This window comes from Drosophila eugracilis, unplaced genomic scaffold (genome assembly GCF_018153835.1).
Source record: "Drosophila eugracilis isolate 14026-0451.02 unplaced genomic scaffold, ASM1815383v1 contig_1765, whole genome shotgun sequence".
Taxonomy (NCBI): domain Eukaryota; kingdom Metazoa; phylum Arthropoda; class Insecta; order Diptera; family Drosophilidae; genus Drosophila; species Drosophila eugracilis.
This window is the reverse complement of record NW_024572605.1, coordinates 5,652,264-5,673,834: the sequence shown is the minus strand read 5'-3', so window position 1 is coordinate 5,673,834 and position 21,571 is coordinate 5,652,264. Positions and strand designations below refer to the sequence as shown.

At 39.0% G+C, this 21,571-nt stretch overlaps 2 protein-coding genes across 2 annotated transcripts in view; one reads left to right on the top strand and one right to left on the bottom strand.

Moving 5' to 3' along the window:
* The window catches only part of LOC108104515, a 33,858-nt gene extending 16,885 nt beyond the window's left edge, over window positions 1-16,973 (bottom strand). Inside the window, 3 exon segments of the mRNA XM_017210637.2 lie at window positions 12,632-13,166; window positions 13,225-13,832; window positions 16,527-16,973. Coding sequence (XP_017066126.1) covers window positions 12,632-13,166; window positions 13,225-13,832; window positions 16,527-16,605 — 1,222 coding nt within the window. The 5' untranslated portion in view covers window positions 16,606-16,973.
* On the top strand, window positions 8,018-10,232 carry LOC108104517. Its single transcript, XM_017210646.1, has 3 exons — window positions 8,018-8,372; window positions 8,440-8,610; window positions 8,667-10,232. The coding sequence occupies exons 1-3, from the start codon at window positions 8,142-8,144 to the stop codon at window positions 8,835-8,837; spliced, it is 573 nt and encodes a 190-aa protein (XP_017066135.1). The 5' UTR covers window positions 8,018-8,141; the 3' UTR covers window positions 8,838-10,232.
* Window positions 16,974-21,571: the final 4,598 nt, after the last annotated feature.

Sequence of the window (21,571 nt, the reverse complement as noted above, 5' to 3'; positions counted from 1 at the left end):
TTGCTTTGCATTTTCCTTAGCTGGTTTTGTGGCATTACAAGGAAACATTTCTCATCCAGTTTTGCATATTTTGCCCCTTTTGGCGAGCGGCAAGAACAGCAATTAAAAGACACATAACAGCAAATATGCATGTCAGGCGCGACGGGGCCAAACAATAATTAGCCCCAAAAGCAGCAGCAGAAAAATGCAATTTCACCTCAAATGAGGAAAATTTGCAAAAGGCCATAGGATGGCAATGGTAATACACAAACTGAGAACTAAGAACTGAGCACAAACAGCGATTAACATAAAAATGCAACAAATGGGGGCAAAACTAGCAAGTCTGAAAGTCATAAAAGTCCTATTAATGAATGAAATCTAAACAGAAAATGTGAAAAACAAAGCCAAAGCCAAACAAAAGTTTGCAAAAATGTTATAAATTATTTAGAAGTTATGGCCAGGTCAGAGGGGTTATTATAATGGGTGGAATAGGAATTATAGGGGACTTAACTTACATTGTCATCGTCTTTTGTGTCTACGGGCAATGCAATTACGTGGGGATTTCATTACGTTTGCCTTACGTCTAAGGTTTTAGTGCTCTTTGTAAGGATATTATATGATTTTAAAGGATGAATGAATCTCTGGGACCTAGTACTAGGATTTCGTAAAGTTAAATATCTTTCGTTATGACCAGTTAAAGGTAAAGGTAAGCAGTTGAATACGAAAATCAGCAATATCCTTTAAACTTACACGTCACCAAGAGAATTCCCAACTTCGTATTTACCCCTTTTGTCTTAAGCCACTTTGTTATTTTCAAGGAGCGTATTTCCCCCTTTATTGGCTTAAGCACCTTGGCATAAACCGCGAAAGGAATGAATTTAATGCACTTTGGCTAAGGTAAACTAAAAGGTTGCCCCTTTGTATGTCTGATTTGCTGACAGGAGGGCAAAGGATATACCAAAAAGAGGGAAGAGGGACACTCGGTTAAGCTGCCTGCAAATTATATTAATATTGGGGCTCTTCATATCATATATTTTTTTCCAGATTCATTCCACATTTTTTCTTCGCCTCGCCCGGCTTGCATGCAACGTTTGTATAAGTTTTCCCCCAATTTCCTGGCTTTTTTCTCGGTTTGTACTCTTTCTCTGAGTATATTAAAAATACTTTTTTTCTATACAAAAAGAGAGGAGAGGGAGAGTTGCAAGGGAGTCCAACGAAAGCTGTAATTTATTTTAATGCCTGGTATTTATCATGATACACATACGTTTCTCAGGCTAAAAAAAAAAAAAAAAAAAACAGCACACCGAAAAAACTGTGCTATTTCTATGTGGATATTTTGGGGTATTTTATTTTTACATAAATTGTAAATTAAACATTTAAAGTGCCATGAAATTGGGCACCGGCACTAACTGGATCCTAAAAACACATGGCCTCCGGTAATGCCGGGCAATGGTTCATTAAAAATACATAAAATCGAAACACTGTCCATCCCCCACTGCCAGGATCAGCTGAAAACTAATATTTATCTAACAAAATTAATATGGTTTGTAAGCCAAATAGAGACAGCCAATGAATTTGTGGGCGGAGGGGAGGTGTATGGCAAAAACTGTTTGTCTAACCAAAAACAAACGACCGAATGTAGCACAATTTTCGGCAACGCATCCTGCCGACCGGAGGCCAAAACCTTTGGTGCGATAAGCCAAATAAATAACGCAGGACGAATGAGAGGAGTTCGAGGTGCAGGCAGGCAGGCAGGAACGCAGGCAGCATCATGCAACAACGTTGCATGCATTGTTCAATAAATCTATTTGGCCTCTAATCGAAAGCACATAGAGTTGAGAACGAGAGAGAGAGAGGGAGGCATTCCACCTGGAAAAGGCAACAAATTGCCATTGGATAGGCACAAGACCGGAAGCAGCAACAACATATTAATCCAAATTAGCATCAAAGTGATTTAATTGCTTGGAATTTCGGCGTTGGCAAACACTTTTCGACTTTTGCGTTCCGAGCGAAGGACACTTGTAAACAAGCCCCAAAAAGGTTTGGGCCCTGCACCTGGCTGCATTTTGTCAACATTTGGCCATCGATCAGGCTAAAAACAGGACTCGCATGCACATACACATACACGAGTATATGTCTGCTGCAATTTAAAGTCGTTTTTGGAGTTTAGTTCAAACTCCTGGAGCAAAATGGGCAATAGAAGCGCTCATCCAAAGCCCTTGGCACGATTTATGTGGCTTTTAGTAATATGAGCAAATATATTACGTGACGGATCAGAAGAGGACCTGAACGAAGGACAACTAATTGAATTGCTGCCGCTGAAAAGGAACAAACTCGAAATTAATAGGCGCACATCAAATAGAAACAAAAAAAAAAAGAACAGAAAGAACCAAAAAAAAAAAATGACCAAAGGCCAAAACGCCCACCAGCTGGCAGCGAAATTAAAGGGCAAACCTATAAAGGCAGGACATTAGGACTTGGCCAAAAAGGATAACAAGTGTAGCCAACTGTGTGCGAGCATTCGAAGCTTGAGTAATATTTATTGAGTACGTGATCTTCTGACCAAATCCGAATGTGAGCGAGAGTTTTGAATTTTTTATTGCGCCCTGGGATGGCCGGCACACACACACATACACACACCCCATCAAAAGTGTCCTCCCCACATGCATATGTGTCTGTGTGTGTCTTGGCAGCTGCCAACTTCTGGATTTCTTTGGTCGCCTTTTTTGGCATGCAAAAGGCGGACAGCAAAGTGGCTTATTAAAAATTTTGTCAACTTGCGAGTTTCCTCCACCAACTCTTCCAGTTCTTTCTTTTTTTTTTACGACTTTTTCACACTTCCCTGGCTCTATGCATATATATTAGATACAAGATGCCTGAACTTTGGTTTACTGAAATCATTAAAGACCAGTTATGACTTATTTTCGGTGGAATCTTAAACGAGTTGGTGTCCGTAACTTTTCTTTAGCCAGTAAAAAGTTCATAACTAAACTTTAAATGATGTTTTCTACCGAATGTTATTAAAGATGTTTAGTTCTCAAAGAAGACAACGAACTCTTGGGTGTCACAAACACAATCCAATTGACTGGAAACAACAATAGTCCCTTCACCCACGCAACAACAACACATAACTCCGCACTTGTTGGTTTTTCACGACCCCAAAAAAGTATGCTACAAAAAATGAGGCGCATAATGAAGCTACTCATATGAACGGAGTGTCTCTCTGTATATGTGGGTACCTATGTGTGTGAGTGTGTGCGTTGGTGTGTGAAATGTTTACTTGCAACCGAGTGCAGCCACACCCACACTTGTGCCCTCAAAGGGGCCATTGTTGTTGCCATCTCATAAAAAACACTTAAAACGCCGTTAAGTTAAAATAATAAAGTTAAGCGGCCGCCGGGCAGCAACAAAATCTAATGTGACAATGGCCACATAGCAGCAACAACAATAACAACAACAAAAAAACAACGAAAGTTGCAACAATTGCTGACATATTTCACAATGTGCAACAAAAGACAAGGAAAAGGGACAGGTGAGGTGACAAAAAACTAAGCCAGTACAAAAGCTGAGGGCACACATCCGAATGAATGGAAAAAAGACGCCGAATGTTGGGCATATTTTGCATTGTTGCCTATACACACACACACACACACACACGCGTACACAATAAACGCAAGAGAGAAGGGATTGGAAAGGTGAAAGCCTTTCCTTTGGGCCTCCTTTCGGTGGCCTTTTGTTTCAATTGTCTGTAGTTTAGGTTTTAGGCGTGCGAGCCTCGTTATAGGTAACTGTAACTGGTTACAGCGTATATGTGGACACATCCTTGTATGTTTGTGTGTTCGGTGTCCTTTGCAAACAATAAACGACTGTCAACATATGCGCGAGCCACCCGTGCACGCGTCTCTGGAATGGCGTGCGAATTATTGCCCAGGAAGATATGGCATAAAATTTAATGAAATGTTCAGAAAATGCTAAAATCCATGTTCTGGGTTCCCCCGAGTGTATGTTTTACCGAAAGGGGTGTAACTTAAGTGAAAATCGAAATCACGGGGAAACTTCAGTTTAAACTGAGATTTAACAGTCTAGCAAGAAAGTGTCGTTTAAGGTGTGTTTTTGGAATATAATAAATATTCTATGGAATAGAAATAAAATGGAAAATGTATGTAAAGAAACCTGAGGTGTGTTTTTAGAATAAGATAATTTGATTCTTCAACTACACATAGAAAACACACTGAAACAACATTTAAATTAAGAATTTAAGGATCATTTTGACGTATAAATATGACTAAGAAAAACACACACATTGAGATATATATATTAAATAAGCACAACATCGATAGTAAAATCACTTGATTAAAGACAGAACATGCGACACCAATAACACATCAGATCAAAGGCTATTGCAAGTTGGTAAAGATGATTATTAGTCATATTTAGAGATTTTTGGATTGGATATCTTTTGTAATACTTAAATATTTTGAAAGAAAATAAATAAAATTAGATAATATCAGAAAACGTTAACTTTTTATAAGGATTCACGTTAACGATCTCTATTTTCACATCACTTTACCAACTTGAATAGCCACCAAATTTATAGATTTATTTCCAACCTTATTCTTCGATCCCTCACTATTGCAATTGACCTGTCACATCCCCTTCAAGGGGCCTTGAGACGGCATACTTACTAACACTGAGCGGCATTAAGGCGCTCTGCAGATGACTGAAGATCTGCCGATGGTGGTGGTGGTGACCCAAACTGGCACCGCTGAAGTACAGGTGGTTCTGGTGCAGTGACAACTGCTGGTGGTGGTGATGGTGATGATGATGGTGGTGCTGTTGCTGCTGCTGAAGATGCTGCTGCTGATGTAGGTGGTGATGTTGCTGCTGTGCCACAGAGTGTTGCTGATGGGTCATCAGTTGTTGCTGTTGCTGCTGCTGCTGCTGATGCTGGTGTTGCTGCTGTTGATGTTGGCTTTGCTGGATGAGATGTTGCTGCTGTTGCTGGTGATGTTGCTGTTGCTGCTGCTGCTGTCCGAAGCCTGCATGTTGCTGTGGTGCTGCGGCTGTTGCTGCAGCCGTCGGTAGGGCAACAACAGCTGCTGCTGCCGCCGCTGCAGCTGTTGCTGTTGCAGCTGCCGCCGCCGCCGTTGCAGTTGCCGTTGCTGTTGCCGTGGCTAGAATGTGATGATGGGTGGTTGTTGAGGATCGATGCTGGCTCTGGACCGTATTGAGGCTGTGAATGGAGGCGTGCACCGCCGACTGATAGATAATACCGTTGTTTGACATGGCCGTCATCGATTGATGGTGGGCGTAGGCAGCCATCGTTGGTGGTACTCCACCCATTGTGGGCTGCACTGCCGCCGTAGCAGCCACCGGAGCCAAGGGCAGCGATCTATAGCCTGCCATTGCTCGTATTCTTTGTTAACTGTTCACTGATCACTATTAACACTATAATGCCCCGGATATTGTTTTTAGTCCGCCTTGAGCGTCTGATCGCTTGGGGATACACAAGTTGACTAAATGGACCGACCGGAGCGGATTATTTCCTACAATTTTGTTCGTTAAATTTGTAAGTTGTATTATTATTTTTTTTCTCAGCCATAAATTAGACGAGGGCAGTAGATTTTAGGCTTAGTTCGGGTTGATAATGTCACTCCGTGATGCTGATAACGTATGCCGCCTATCTTGACATCTCCTCCTGTTCATCTCGAGTCGTGTGTCAACACAAATCTCAAAGCGAACGCCACTGAAATTTCACAAATTTCCTGGACATCACCCTAACTAACTATGTAAATGGTTAAATATTTATATTTCTAACTTAATTTAACTTTAACTGTTACATTTCTTGGCACATCCCCCCTCTGCTTACAGACTGAACCTTGAACCAGAGTTCAACTACAAACAAGTTGCTCAAGTCTGGCCAAAATATGTTCGTTTATATATATATTTATCCGACTTATCAAGTGACAGCTGCCAACTAGAAAACTAGACTTAGATAAGCTCAAGTCTCGTGTCCCTAAACAATGTCCAAGAATTTCATGAATCACAATTGCCGGGTGTACCAGAATATCAAAATAATTTCATATCTTATTTTTCCTTAAAATATATGTCATACAAATAGATCTGTTTACTTTAAAAAACACCAATTAACAACATCAAAAACCACTACTCAAATGAAAACATATATAACACATCAAAAACACACACATATAGGAGATATATTTATATATATATATAGTCCAGAGATCTTAAGTACACCAATTTAAATTGACCACACAACATCGACAGAAACAACAACAACAACAAATATGAAGATGAACGAAAAGCAAACAACAAATTGAAGTCGAAGGGGCTTGAGAAAAAGTGTAAACAAATTACATAAACAAATTGTGGCAAATTGGAAGATTCCGCGAGCGAGCGAAGTTCTCCCGATTAAATCATGTTTGTGTAAACCTTATTGCCAGATCAACCAGCCAGTCTGTGGACATTTAATGTCGATGCCACGGGCAAATATTTGATCAGCCATCTTCACGTAAGCATGGCGATATACTCGTAAATACGTAGATACGAAACGTAACGTAGTTAGTTTTTTTCGCAGGGCCAAGAGAAAGCCACGTCCGACACGCTTGGCCAAGGTCTGAAAACTGAAAACTGAAAGCGGAAAGCTGAAAAAGCTGGCAAATGCCAGCAGCGGATGGCAAGGACATTCGGCTTGCCGACAGGAACCGAGTCCGCCCTTTGTTCGGCCCGAAATATGGCATTTGGGCCCGGATTCGTCGGTTGCCAGCAGCTTTAAGCCTAAGCAAGAGCGAGCGAGAGGGTCAGCGAGATGATGGATATAGCGGTAGGGGGTGGTACAGGAACTTAGGTCTTCAAAATACCAAATAAGTGGGAGGCAAAGTTAGAAGTCTTCAAGACAAAAACAATCTTTAAAAGGAGCATCTTGTTTTTTAAGCAATTTATTAAGAATGAAACAACAGCTAAGCAGATTTTATATAGAAAATATTCCTATTTTTTTATCCTGTAAATAAACCATAAACAATCGACATTAGCCTAATTTCCCTGGAATGCCAAAAGAACTGTGTGGGTTGGTCCACAAAAGCACCTACACACTTCTATTGCACAACAATATTTTAGGGGTTGTTTCCCGACCGTTAGAGACCTGCGCAATAGATTAACACAACCCCCTGCCGCCGACCATTTGGCCACCTAAAACCTAGAGGCTCGTCGTCGGCTCCATTTGGTCCTACCCCAAAAAACCCAAACGAAAACCAAAACAATAACAAAATCCAGGAAGCACTACAAAAAAAAGGAGTAGAAACCATTGAGGGGAAGGTGAGGAATTTGCACGTGCCTGGAAAACCTTTGCACACCTTCCGGTGGGCAGTCAACTTGGCACTGGAATTTTTAATCAAACCTAAAGCGCAACTATGCAACATGGACACGGACGCATCTGCGGCACATGCCATTTAATATATTTTATAATAAATATATATATTAATATTAGGTAAATATTTAGGTTATTGGTGAAAGAAGAGAATTTTGATATTATTTTACCTAAACTTGCAGTTAATTAAAATTTAACTTTGAAATTGGGTCAACTACTAGATGTAAATCCTAGTTGTATTTAATTAAAACTTTACATTTAAACATTATTATTTATTGCCTCAAAAGTTGCTGAATCATAGCCCAGACAGAGACATTAAAAAATAATTATTGTTCACCAGAGAATGTTTGACTGATTTTTATCATTTCAATTAGCTTCAAACATTTTTTATACAATATTATGTCAATTGAAACCAATTTTCGTCTGGCTTGACTAGCTTTTATTTTAGATTTCAATGATTACTTTTGAACAAATTCAGGGTAATGGAAAATTGTTAGGGTTTCAGCTCATAGTTCACATTTCAATTCTAATTCCTAGAACGTTCATATTTTGATTCTTGTTTATTATCCTTGTAAATGCTAGAAACGTGTTGAGTAAAATTACTTTTTAAAGAAGAAAAATCTTAAAAAAAAAAAAATAATAATAATGTATATTGTTTGCTGCCATTTAATGGTTCACTCGGCGAACAATTAAACATTTTGATTATAGGGTTCATTTAAGTGAATCCGGTGACTATCTGACATGGCAAAAATGATATAATCGCTCTTCGAATTCAATGTCAGTTCAGTTCACCTTTCGACACCTAAGAGCCATGTTAGCAGCTCTGATCTTTGGTCTAGTGCTCCTGTCATCTTTGCAGGTGGAGACCAAGTTCAAAAGTCTTCACTGTACTAATTATAACAAGACTTTGGGCGAGATTGTATTGTGCAGAATCAAGGCCATCAACCGTTATAGGAACTCGATAAGTATTCAATTCAGGCAGCTGACAACCGTTCCCCAAGTCCAAGTTAGTGGCACCTTTGACCGCTTTTATATTTGATTTCAATATCTTGGAGTTTTGATTATAATTTCAGATGCGTATGGAGCTCTTTAAACGCGCCAATGGCTGGCGTCCCTTTCTCTACAATATCTCATTTAACCTTTGCGAATTTCTATCTAAGAAAAGAAAAAATATTATTGTGAGCCTTGGTTATGAATATCTTAAGCCTTATATTCCCATAACCAACTACACTTGTCCATTTAAGGTAGATAGACTTTAATTTTGCGAAATATATTTTTTTACAATATCATTTTTTTTCAGAAAAATCACCTAATACGATGTACCGACCTGGAGTTTGATATTGAAAAGTTCAGAATTCGTTTTCCCATAGAAACAGGCGAATATGCACTTCAGTTGAGTTTCATTGTTCAGCGGAAAGTTACTTTGACACTAAATGGATCTATAGAATACCGCAACTATCGAGAGCACTGAGTTTCAAAAACGTACTAAGCTAAAAACTAGCAAAACACTAGCCGTATATGATGTTTCCTTGGGCAAATGGTATTTAAATGGTTATTAATAAAATGTTTGATAGTTTATCTGCAAGCTACAAACTGTTTTTTAACTACAAATTAAAAGTGGGCCACTTATAAACCCATTTCATGGATGTAACTAGTTTGTCATTGATTTCTGATTATATATTATGGATGGTCTGCTTTTTATTTGTGACTTTAATTAAATGTTACAAAATTATTGTTTAACTTTCCTATCAACTGTTAGTTAATTTTATACAAACTAACAAAAATGATAATCAATGAAGCTTTTTATTTTCATTTTACAAATATGCTCAGGTAAGTGACTCAGTTAATGAGTTTTAAATTAGTACAGAATACTACCAGCTTTGTTTAAAGTAGATCAGTTTATCAATAACTTTTGAATAAACATGTTGGTTGTACTAATATTTGTAATATTGTCTATTAACTCTCTGGAAGTAACGGCCAAGATCAAGAGCCTTCACTGTACAATGTTCGACAAAGAGTTTGGCGAAATAGTTCTGTGCAAAGTTAAGGCCATTAATCACTATAGAAGCTCTATCAGTGTTCACTACAGACAAAATCAAACTGCTAGTAACATAAATGTAAGTAATATATATCTATATATATCTAAAATGTAAGCTTAAAATATTACATAAAAAAATATTAATAGGTTCGCTTTGAAATTTTCAAACGAGCCAATGGTTGGCGACCCTTTCTCTATAACGTGACCATTAGCATGTGCGACTTTCTTCGTTATCAAAACAACCGGATATTCAGTGCTGCTTTTAGCTATTTAAAACCCTATCTCGCTGAGAACTACACCTGCCCCCTGCAAGTAATTAAATTACAGATATGTAACTCAAATAATAGCCTAACAATTTTTAACTTTTAGGCCAATAAGTTGTATAAATGTGAGAATTTTGAATTGGAATGGAATCAAGTGAGAGTTCGCTTTCCAGTCGAAACTGGCGAATACGCTGTGCAGTTGAGCTTTTACCACCGTCGAGACCTTAAAGCCACATTCAACATCTCATCGGAGTATTCCAATTACAAGGAACACTAAATATATAACTATTTAAATGGATTAAAAATGGATCATTATTTGAACTACAAAGAAAAGTTTATAACTCAAAATATTTCTTAATAAAAGTGACCATAAGTGGCTTTTCTTGCTGTCTAAATTACCAAAAATGTGAATTAAGTCGTTATCGGTCGTTATTATTATTGCTTCTAGATCCATGACCGTAATTATATTTACTTGCAAAATTCAATCAAACCTAAAATTTGGAATATAATAAAGATACAGGTAGCTTTTGACGTTACTACACTGCAATTAAACTGCAGCATCAATGAGCATTGAAAAAGAAGAAAAAAGTATTTTAAAAATTAATGTGTGATTAGAGTTCTAAAATGAAATGCGGCACAAATGGCCAAAAGCAAATCAGGGCATGGCAAACATAGTCTAAAAGTGGGTAAAAGACCAAAGAAAACAAAAGGCTGGGGACTTTGACACAATAATCAAACGAGATGTCCTTTGTGTGTGTGTGTGTGTTGCCAAAAAGGAAAAACAAGTGAAAAGCAAGGGCGAATAGTGGGCGTGGCACCATCAAATTAGGCCCAGTGTTATCTAATTAGCCACCTACAGGACGACACCTGCTGTTCGACCTGTCTCTCTCTCTGGCCCTGTGTGAAGTGGTGCCAGGCGCCGGCCATCATATTTCGCAATTTAACTCACACGAAAAGATTGTTGTCGGCCCTATTCTTCTTTCTTTTTTAGCCAATTTTTTTCACTCACTTCTGGCACTCACTAACCTCTTTTTTTTCTCATTTTTTGGAAGCGCTCAAGTTTCATAACAACGGAAATGCAAAAGTTTTGTGCAAAACAAAGCTCCAACTTTTTTATTTCTCTTGGCAATTATGTGCTCAAGGAAAGAGACAGAGAAACGGACTCAAATAATGATAATGAAGCACACAAGGCTCGGCCAAAAGGATTTTTCAAGAAAAATGCACAAAAAGTGCAAAGCGAATTGTAACGCTTTTTCCTGATTTCTTTTCTTTCTTCTTTTTTTTTTTTTGACGGGACTTGCATGCAAAAGTATCTCACGGATCCACACATGTGTGGGGGGTAATTTGTTTAATTTGCTTGCCTTTCAGGCGAAAAAAAAGGGAAATGTGATAGAAGACCTCACCGAAAGGCAAATTTCGTGGCTTTATTTCAGATTTTTTTTCTTCTCTTTTTTTTTTGTTTGAAGGTTGGCCGCCTTTTAGCTAATGGCCATGGCGAATATGATAGGATAACGGGAAAAACAACACAACTTATTGTTGGGTGCCGAAAACTAAAGCCAAACTAAATTAAAATATTTTAAATTCAGAGCTGGCAAAAGTTTTATCAATAAAATGCAAGCGGGCAAAGTCGTCCCTTTTTTTTTTTGGCTGCTTTGCTTTTGCAATTGTTTAACTGCAAATCAGATAGAGATCTTCTAAAAGTCTGCATTCAACATATATACTCAGACATATGTAGACATTGTCGGTCGGCAATTGAAACATCAGCAATACTTGAGCTTGGCAATATGTCGGCGACAGCTCAACAACTCAACACCCCCACAAAACGAGATGTTGCCTTTTTGGCCATAACTCGAATCGGGCTTAAAAATCACTTAAGACACTTCTACCATCGTTTTGGCCTGTCAGCAGAATCGCCAGCCAAGACGACACTCATGTATCGAGTGCAATAATCATCACAGCTCCCCCAAGAAATTCTCGATTGCGATTTTTTTCTGTGGACCTAAGCACATTGGTCCTTTCCCAGGGCGTTTTCGAGTTGTCAACTTGGCTAATCGGCACTCGGATCTCTGAGGAATTTCTCGAAATGCGTGGCCAGAGTCATGAAATAGCTGAGAAGTATTAAATTGTTGCTAATCAGAAGGGAAGGAGAGCAAAACTTAACAGTTTAGTACAGGAATAAATCCAAGTCCTTATAAAGTTAAAGTACTGTTTGAAAAAATTCATTCTAGCCATTGAATATAGTAAACCATAATCTTAAATAAATGTATTAAGTTTTCCAGTAAGAAAAAGATTACCAAAGAAATCCAAAATAATTCCCCAAATTAGGTTGCAACTTTCAATTGGCTCAAATTGGAAATCATTGAAAGTCTTGAGCACTTTACGCCCAAACAATTTCTTTGGGAAATCATTGACTGGGCCGCTACTTACTGGCCGAAACTGGTGGAAACTTTCTGATAACTTGTAACTTGTTACTCAGCACACACAGCGCTAATGAAGACGGCACACAAATACACATACACACACACACCCCTCCATCGTTGTTGGCTGTTTGTTTTGCCCTGGCCAAAAGCAAAACACCGGACACCAGGGAGCAGCAGACTGATTCGGGTGTGAAAATCAATGGTATTCACAGCTGAGTGCAGCTGGAACACCCGAGGGGGCGGTCGAAGACGTTTCTCGATTTAATTGAATAATTGTTAGGCTAGCCACGTTCGCCAAAAATTCCTGGTAAATCAGCGAAAATTTCGAAACTAAACAGAAATAGAAGCCGGCCACAAAAATAGGCAACAAAGAGGGGATACAAAAGCCGGAAAAGAGGCGAATCTTCAGCCGAGAGACTGCGTCAGGCTTTTGTTTTTCGGTCCCGATGCAAATGCACCTGCAACAGCAACACCTGCCGAAAACCCCGGTAGCAATTTATGCGCCGCATTTGAAATTCGGTGATACAAAATCCTCGAGACTTACCGTTCCCAAGAGGCACATTCGTTTGCGTTGTTGTCGATTGTTGCTGCTGCTGTTGCTGTTGCTGCTGCTCGGTTGTCACCGCGTTGGACAATTTATTTGATGTTGTCGTTGTTGCTGCGGCTGCTATTGTTGTTGTTGTGGTTGTCGTTGCCTCTAACTTGCTGCCTCCATTAATGGCCACTGTGGTGGCGCTTTTTCCTAGCCTAAGTATAGTAGTGGCCGTGGATGGTGTTGCACCCGCTGATGTTGCTCCACCGCTGTTAGCTGTTGTTGCTGCCGCCACCTTGAGCTTGTGCAGCGCTCCTGCCACACCCTTGGCCGCCTTTGTAGTGCGTGTCACACTTAGAATACTTGAGGTGGCCAGACTATTGCCATTCGGTGGCGAAGTGGCCATGGAAGTGTTGGTTGCAGAGGACGAAGCTGTGGAGTTGCGTATCACCAGTATGGATTGCGACTTCTCCAAACGCTTCAGCGTTTGTAGGACAAATGGGGATTTGCTGTCACAGTTGCTCTCAGTACTGAGACTGCGAGAGGCCTGTGAAAGTAATAAATTAGTTAAATAAGATCAATGAATAATAATAATATTCTCTTACGTGTTTAAGCATAAAGGGCCGCTCCACCATCTTGGCTTGTGTGACATTCGCCTGCTTGGAACGCTCCTGAGCCTTTAAAACGCTCTCCAACTGACTGGCATTGATGGGGGTTTGTAGAAGGATCGTGTTACTACTGGCCTCCTTGTTGTTACCACTTGCCACAATAGAAATGGTGGAGTTACCACTGCTGCTGCTGCTGTTGGTGGTTCCACCCGAGCTCTGCACAATGGTCTTCCTAGCCACCGTTGTTGCTGTGGGCAGTTGATTGAGCGTGATGGCCGTGGCGGAGTGGCTCTTCTCCTGCTGCTGCTGCTGCTGTTCGCTGAGCAGGCTGAGTATGTCCTGTTTGTTCTGGATAATGATCTGGCCATTCTCGTTGCGAGTGCCACGCAGCAGGATAATGTTGCTGCCGTTCGTGGGCTGATGTTGCTGCTGCTGCTGCTGGAGTTGCTGCTTCTGCTGTTGCATGGCCCCGATCTTGAGCTTGGCCGCTCGCAGAGTCGTCGTTGTACTGGTTGCTGCTGTTGCCTTTGCCGGTTTAGCTTCATTGCTGAATAACTTGCCGCTGCTTTGCGATCGAATCAGGACATTTTTGGAATTGATTTGGCCTAAAGGGGGAAATATAAAAAATATTAAATAAATTAATAAAGCTTTGGATTGTTAGAAATTATATTGGTCTTTAGTAGGTTTCTAGATGCTTAAATAGAAAAGCTAGCAAAAGTTAAATATTTAAAAAATCTTAAAAAACTATCGATTTCATAAATCTGATCTAAAATCATGACAGTTTGATTTTGATTTAAGTGCTTTCGAAAGGTTTTGTTCTCGATTTCGAGACCATATTCTTGAATTGAGCAATTTAGGGTGGCCCCAAAAAGCGGACAGCCCCATTGTATGCAGATTCAATGGAAACTTCATGAGCGGCACAAGATTTATGACTCCATCTCGATCGAGTGCCGAAAGCTTTTGCATTAGAAGCGCATGTGGCAGAGCAGGAGGCGTGGTATGGCCATTGTTGCACTTTCCCAGGGTCCACAAAAAAAAGCATTACGTATACGCGGCGTATGCCTAGAGCGGTCAGTGGCTCGGACACTCTATTTTGTTGGCCGACAATTGAGCAAGGATGGGAGAGGTACGAGGGACACGGGGGTAGCCAAACGCTAAATCAAGCGAAAGACGACATGTTTATGGCAGGGACGAAGGACTACTTAGCCGAGGAGACCCAGCACAAAACGCAATAAAAGTGCAACAAACAAACAGCGAGTTACCAGCCAAGAAAGGAGGAGAAAGTTATGGGGGTTGGTTTAAAGTGGAGAGGGTGGCAGATTTAGGCGAGTAGGGAAATGGGGGTCTCTGCCCTGGCATGCGTTGCCAAATATAGACTCTCAAGGCTGAAGGCGACACGGAACGTAAAGTGCGCGCCGGAAACATTTCAAAATGTAGCCTAAACACTTGTCCGGCTCCCCTGTTTTTTTCCTCCTCCTTCTCCTGAATTTTCCCCCTTTTTCAGCTTTCTGTTTTCCACACCCCCAAAAACCATGTGTGTGTTTGTTTTTCACAAAAACGTGCGGGTCATAATTAGCCGTTGACGCCGCCTTTAGTTGGCTCTGTGTGTGTGTTTGTTAGGGAAAAGCGGAGAAGCGGGCAGGAGAGAGCGCCACATGCGACCATCTGACCCCAAGTGGACAAGTGTCTGTGCCCCCTTCGCCTGGCTTGGAGTGTCTGTGCGAAAAGGTCGCCTGCCGCCAGGCAAAATAAACCGCCTAAATCGGACCAGGATAGGAATAGAATAGGTGGGGCCACTGGCTGGTTGGCTGGCTGGCCATCCATTCGGGCGCACATACTTCATTGTAATGTATGGCAGAGAAGCAGCCACAACAGCCCACGGATCTCAGGATACAGGGGTTTTCGGGGATCAGGGAGCCGCGTAACACATAAAACACTCTTGGCTGAAGCTTCGCATATTTTTACGTTCGTCGCGGCTTTTGATGTGCAACGGGTCAGCAACAGTGGGATTGATCGATTTTGAAGGAAATGATTTTTAAAAAAATATAGCATTTTAAGGAGTTTATTGAAAGTTTTGAAATTAAAAGTCTAATTTTAAATCAAACTAAACTGTATTAACACCCCGAATCCTATTTCCTTTTCAAATAATTGGTTTTTACAAAGATATAAATATCTTTTGTCACTTTTAAACTTCCAGAAAACGTTAACTTTTTAGAAAATATTATTTTTAGCAATAAACTAGAAAAATATATTAATTAAATTCATATTTTTTTTAATGGAATATTTCTAAAATTAGTCCCATCTTGCCCCACTGTTGTGCTCCACGTGCTGTGCACTATTTGTTGACTAGAAGAGGGCTAAGAGGGATACAAAAGTTTCTGGGTAGCTGGACAATTTGCAAGTCTATTGAATTTTTATTAGAAGCATAAATCAAAAGAGCGTTAGATATGCCAGCTGAGGAAGGAGTTCGATAAATATGTCAATAGATTCTGTACATAGATTGTCGGCAAGGGTTTAAGAAAGAGGACGAATCAAAGATGAGCAGAGGAGCTAACTTTCAAGAATTTTTGATGGAATGGCCATATCAACTAGAGTAAAAACTTTGATAACTTTTATCAATTTATGGTATGTTATTTTGATCAGGCTCACCTGATTGTAATTCAATGTCTAGACATTAGTTAAGTCTATTTTCATTCTGATTTCGTTAGTTTATCAAATCACTGAAGATTCTACCTATCGGTTTTAAATTTATAATTATGAAATGACCCGGAAAACATTATCATATCATATACTGTTATATATAAGCAATATTATAGTCATTTTATCTTATCTTAACTCATGAATTTATGATTAATTATGTTCACTTTTGTTCAACATAAAAACAAATTGAAATTCAACCCTCAAAAAAGGTTTTTCAGAGAGTTGCCATATATTAATCATAAGAACTAGGAACAGCTGACTGTGTCTATAGGAATTTTCGAACCAACATTCCTATCATTCTAAAACGGTGAAATGATGAAAACTTATTGAGATTTCAGTCGTACCAGAACAATCGTAATAATGGACAACAGCCACCAGTGGGTTAATGGCCCAAAGAAACCCCCAACAACGTGAAAACAAAACGCAATGCAAAGCGAAACACAACAAAACAAAAACTAATTGGAAAACCAATATTGAAGAGAGCACGGTTATCAGATCGAAAATCGAGGAGATAATGATGCCTATAGCTCAGATATAATACATAAATAGAGAAATGGGAAAGGGGGTTGAGGTTTGGAGGGACTTGGGGGTTAACTTACTTTGGAGTTTCAGAGTGGAAGTAGAATTCGAAGAAGAAGAAGACGAAGCGCTGGAGGAAATATCGGGCACATTTTCCATGTGCGCAGCTTTAAGCAACCAATTTTAGAATGCACTATTTTTTAGCGGTTGGCCCATTTATTTGATTTTATTGAGAATGCATTTCCATTTTTGCACACCAGCTCACACACACATAGGAACCCACACGTCCATGCACATATACACAGGGGCACTCGCACACACGGACGCAAATCGCAGAACTCTGGGATATCGAAAAAAGGTAAACAAAACTTTTTCACTGGCTCCGTGTGCGAAATCCGTAGAGTCTTCCAGCGGATTTCGATCTGTCCCAGCTGGTCGATGCATTAAATGCAATAAAAAATCAATAATATCACCGTTTCACACACGAAATTATTAAAAAAAAACCATAGCGAAAATATTTTGAGTTACTCCAAAACTGTGTGCATGTCAAACTGCGGAACAGATGACGGCGGAGTTGCCAGACTTCAGCAAAGACAAGCTTTCTCGGAAATTTTAAGAACTATCAGGCGGTGAAAAGTTTAAATGAAACATATTATTGATCAAGTAGTTCTATTAATTTGAAGTATTTTATATTAAGGGGATAGTTTCAAAAATTCACTTAGTCTTTTTATTTTGAAATATCTGGCAACGGTTTTAGTGTTTTACAACACTGCACTGGCAATCGATAAATAAACAAATGGTTCGGAAATGCCAACTCGTTACACGGTTTTTTTTTATCGATTTGGCGCGAAATTAAAAAGTGCATTTTAAAAGATGCCATAGTCTATAAATATTTAACTATTTTAAAAATGTATATGACTTCGTAAATTAAATAGTACTGGGAAGGGGAAGTTTGATAAACGTAGTGGTATTTTTACTTTAATTTGGTGCTTGCCAAGATTTAAACGAAGTTTATCACCTACTTTTTGTACTTTAATTGCATTTGACGTACCTTTTCATAGTACAGCAAGTGGGACTTAGCATTTAAAATCCCATCAAGGTTTTTTTTGAATGCGATTACGGAATTAAATGATACTTACGGTTTAACGAGCTCGGTAATTTGTTTATATAGGACATAAAAAGGGGTCTTAAAATCATTAAATACATACAAGATTGGCCTTTTTTAATTCATTTCTGTTACAGATCGCGACATCCTTGAATAAAGTTAATTGAGACTTTTTTTTTATTGATTTTGTTAAAGTTATAAAATAAAAATATTCTATTCATTTTAAACAAGCTAAGGCATACTTAATGACTGCAGTAACATACCAAAATACGTTTAAATCGCATGCAAAGAGCGAGTAAAATCGTAATTACTTTTTATTGTGGTTGTTAATTTGTGCATGTAAGGTATAAAAATGTATTTTAAGCTGTGTTGTTTTAAAAATGTAGCCATAATGCTAGCCCTTGATTGACCCTTTTCATTTTTTGGATAGACAACGACTTTCGCCAAAACTTTCCTTGGATTTTTCCAGGCGCCGACCCCGCGGTTTTCCGCCCCTTCAACCCCCTTCACCCCCTTGTCCAGCGGAAGTCTCGGGCTCTATCAAAATCAACGGGCGGCGACTGAAGCGAACACAGAATAATTGCTATAGCTGTGTGCCAGTGCCAGTCAGTGCCAGTTTGAAATCGACGACAACATCAGCAACAAGCATTGCAACAACAGCAGCAACACGTTGATAACTCGGCTGTATTGCCTGCCGCTGGCTTGTTATTTTATTGTCGCTTTTGTTGCACATTGAAAATAATACAGAAAATAATTGAATTACTCAAAATGTGTGCATGCCCGTGTGCGTGAGATTTGCTTCTTTCGTTTGTGTTTTGTGTTTTTTATTGGGGGCGTTCAGGGCCCCACTGATAAGCACTGATCAACTGTTAAACGAGATAAGCGCTGCTCATTTGCATGTGCAGGGGAAAACCCCTAATGTGGACAAGCATTTGGAATGTACGAGAAAAAACTATCCTCGTTTCTAAGAAAAAATACATTTTACAATAGTTAATTATACATTTTGTAGGGTCATTAAACCATCATTAGTTCCACTAAAGCTTTAAGTTTAAAACAGTATCATATTCTATTGGTGTGAACACTCATTTTTATATTCTGGTAGTTCCACTGTAGTAATAAAATAAAGAGTTAATATATGCCAATCGTTTTATTGAGTTTTCACACTTTACTATTTAAAATGGTCGTAGCTATGAAGATTAAATAAGGATTAATTCAAAAATTGTAGCAATTGTCAACTAATTCATTTTCCAGCTTCCGAATATATAACATTGTATGCCTTAAAATAACCTCATTTTATGTTTAAAAGTTAATAAGATCATATAGAAGTTTAAAATTAAAGTAATAGAGTTTAAATGGATGCTGGTTCTTCAGCTATAGGCCTCACATCTATAAGCTATTTTGATTTTCCCCGATCTTCTACAAGTGTTTCTCTTTTCAACGACATGTGATAAGGAGCGTGAGGTGGAAACGTGACTCTCGGCTGGGCGGGCATCGGCACGTAAATTATGCTGATGACACCGGCCTCCGCACCCAGGCTCAAAAGCTAAAAAGCTTAAAACCCAGTATGAAAACCAAAACGATTGCGCTTGAAAAATACCAGCACGTTCCTACGAGCTGCAAAGCAACAAGAATAACTGGCTTCAGCTGCCATTTGATCGCTGCACACAAATATTTACAATACCATTTAATGACATTTTGCCTTATAAAACAATGAGTAAAAAACGTATTTTCTGGTTTCATGCATTTTATTTGGTTAATTGGGCCTTTGAACTCTATTGCGACGATGATGAAAACAACGCCAAGATAAAGTCATGTGCGACGAAACTTGAAGTCCCTGCCCCTCGTTGTACCCAGTCCACCCCCTCACCAAAAAACATCCGCTGTCAACGCCCCTTGGCGGCGATAACAATTTTAAAGAGACTCCAATCAAATTGCAATTGTGAATTTTTAAAGGCCATTATTACTTGCAAATAAGGGGGCGTTTCAACGCCCCCTTAATAAGCGCACATTGAACATTGTTGGTACTTGGTAATATAGCTCGGCATTTTCTAAGTTCTTTGGATAGGATCGGATAAGATATAGACAAAAGAGTGTAATGTTAAAATACTATTTAAAGTAACATTTTTAGGAATCCATATATCCAGGGGTCACCCTGTTGCTCCACCAGAAAAAATCTCTCAATGAAAAGCCATTGTGAGTTTTTCTTTTTGACCGGCGGAAAGGAAACTGGTAATAAAGTTGCAGCGGGAGAGAAAATGCCAATAATAGCTGCAATATTTGCTGTCAGCAGCGCAGCGAGCGGCCTCTAACTGTAAATGGCCAATATTGAGCGGAGAGGAAAAGCCGAAACAGGAGCTTAAAAGTCAGGGGAACAGATAAGAGAGAGATCGCGGTGACAGAGAGCGGGTGTAGGAAAAATGGAAGTATGTGTAGATGCAACGATACGACAAGGAGAGCACAGTGGGAAAAAGTGGACACAGTGGATGTGTCAAGCCAGTACTAGTCAAATAAACTAAAAAATTATGATAAACCTAAAAACTTAGTTTTCTTTTAGATTAAGAAATCTTCTTAAAAAGCTACAGTTTTGAATGATAATAAAAGTTGTAATATTCAAGAAGTAAATCTTAAACTGGTTACAATTAATGGGCTTTGGACTTAGACAGGGCATTAAAAAGTTGTTATCATAAATGAAATAATCTGTTCTAGCTGATTGGAAACACTTAATACAAAAATCTGAAAAAATGTTTTCTGGTTTGGTTTTCAACCTCATTGCCAGCATAAAGTATCAGGTACATAAAAACCGAATTACCATTTGATCCTAAGTACCAGAAACTATTTGTGGTATTTAAGCTTTCACGCCAATTTAATTTGCTAAATGGCTTTTCCTTTCCACGGTGCCTGCAACCAAACTGAAACACCAATTGCATTTGCCACACAAACACATGTCCCCTCACGCACACTCCTTAATGTAAAGCCGGTTTTTTGAAGGGGTTGGGTGAGGGGACGTCCGAAGGGGAAGGGTCGATTGCAGTTAAAATGTGGCAAAATGTAAAAAGAAAATGTGTACTGGAAAAATGCAAGGCATGCAACAAAACAATAGTAATACCACAGCAGCAGCAACAACAACTAAACAACGAGTAACGACAACAATAATCAAAATCCTGGTACATTATTATACGCTCAACTTGGGGAACCAGTTTTATTGCAATTTGTATTTGAAGCGGCCAAACAACCCCAGAAATTACGTATCACGAAAATAAAATATATTTTTCTCGTAGCTGCTTCTTCTTCTTCGTCTACGTCTTCTGCGGCAAATAACAAAAATAACAGCAATGCTGTGTCTTTGTTTTTACGTCAGTTTGAGATTACAAAAACACACACATACTGCTATAAGCCAGTTTTCATGTACATATAAGTGTTGTCCCACCTGTTGTTGTAATTTTAATTATCCAAGAGCATTTTGGTGGAATCTCGAGACAGTGCCGTATGTTCTGGCAATTGTGGAAAAATCACTTTTCTGGCAAAATGTAAAACAATTGAAAAGCAACAGGTAAACGAGCAGAAATACCCACTCACACACATATAGGCATTACTAAGCGGGCATATGTTTGTATTGGAGTGAGGCTTCAACCGCAAAAGAGAAAACTACAGCCGATCACGATCTCCTACGCTGGAACTTGTCGGTCTGTCCAGTGGTTGTTAGTGATTTCAAGTGCACTTGCCCTTGGTTGATAGTATTTTATTTCTTTTTGTAAATTATTTACTTTAGCTTAAGTATGTATAATTTATAAGAGAAATATTAGCTAAAATAAAAAAATATTTCAGAAAAACAAAAAATATTTTATATTTTATAAAAAATAGAGGGTCCCGTGTGCTTAACAGTTAATTAAAAATAAGTTAAATGAGTAAAATCAAAACTTACTAAATTGGCTACTACAACAATCTTAACATACATTTTTAAATAATCCAAAAAATAATCTTCTATTTAAAATGATTTGACCAAAATTATTTCAATAGATG

Coding starts and splice junctions, on each gene's coding strand:
- LOC108104517 (XM_017210646.1), top strand. CDS start 8,142: ATGTCAGTTCAGTTCACCTTTCGACACCTAAGAGCCATGTTAGCAGCT. Junction 8,373..8,439: donor CAACCGTTCCCCAAGTCCAA/GTTAGTGGCACC, acceptor TTATAATTTCAG/ATGCGTATGGAGCTCTTTAA. Junction 8,611..8,666: donor ACTACACTTGTCCATTTAAG/GTAGATAGACTT, acceptor ATTTTTTTTCAG/AAAAATCACCTAATACGATG.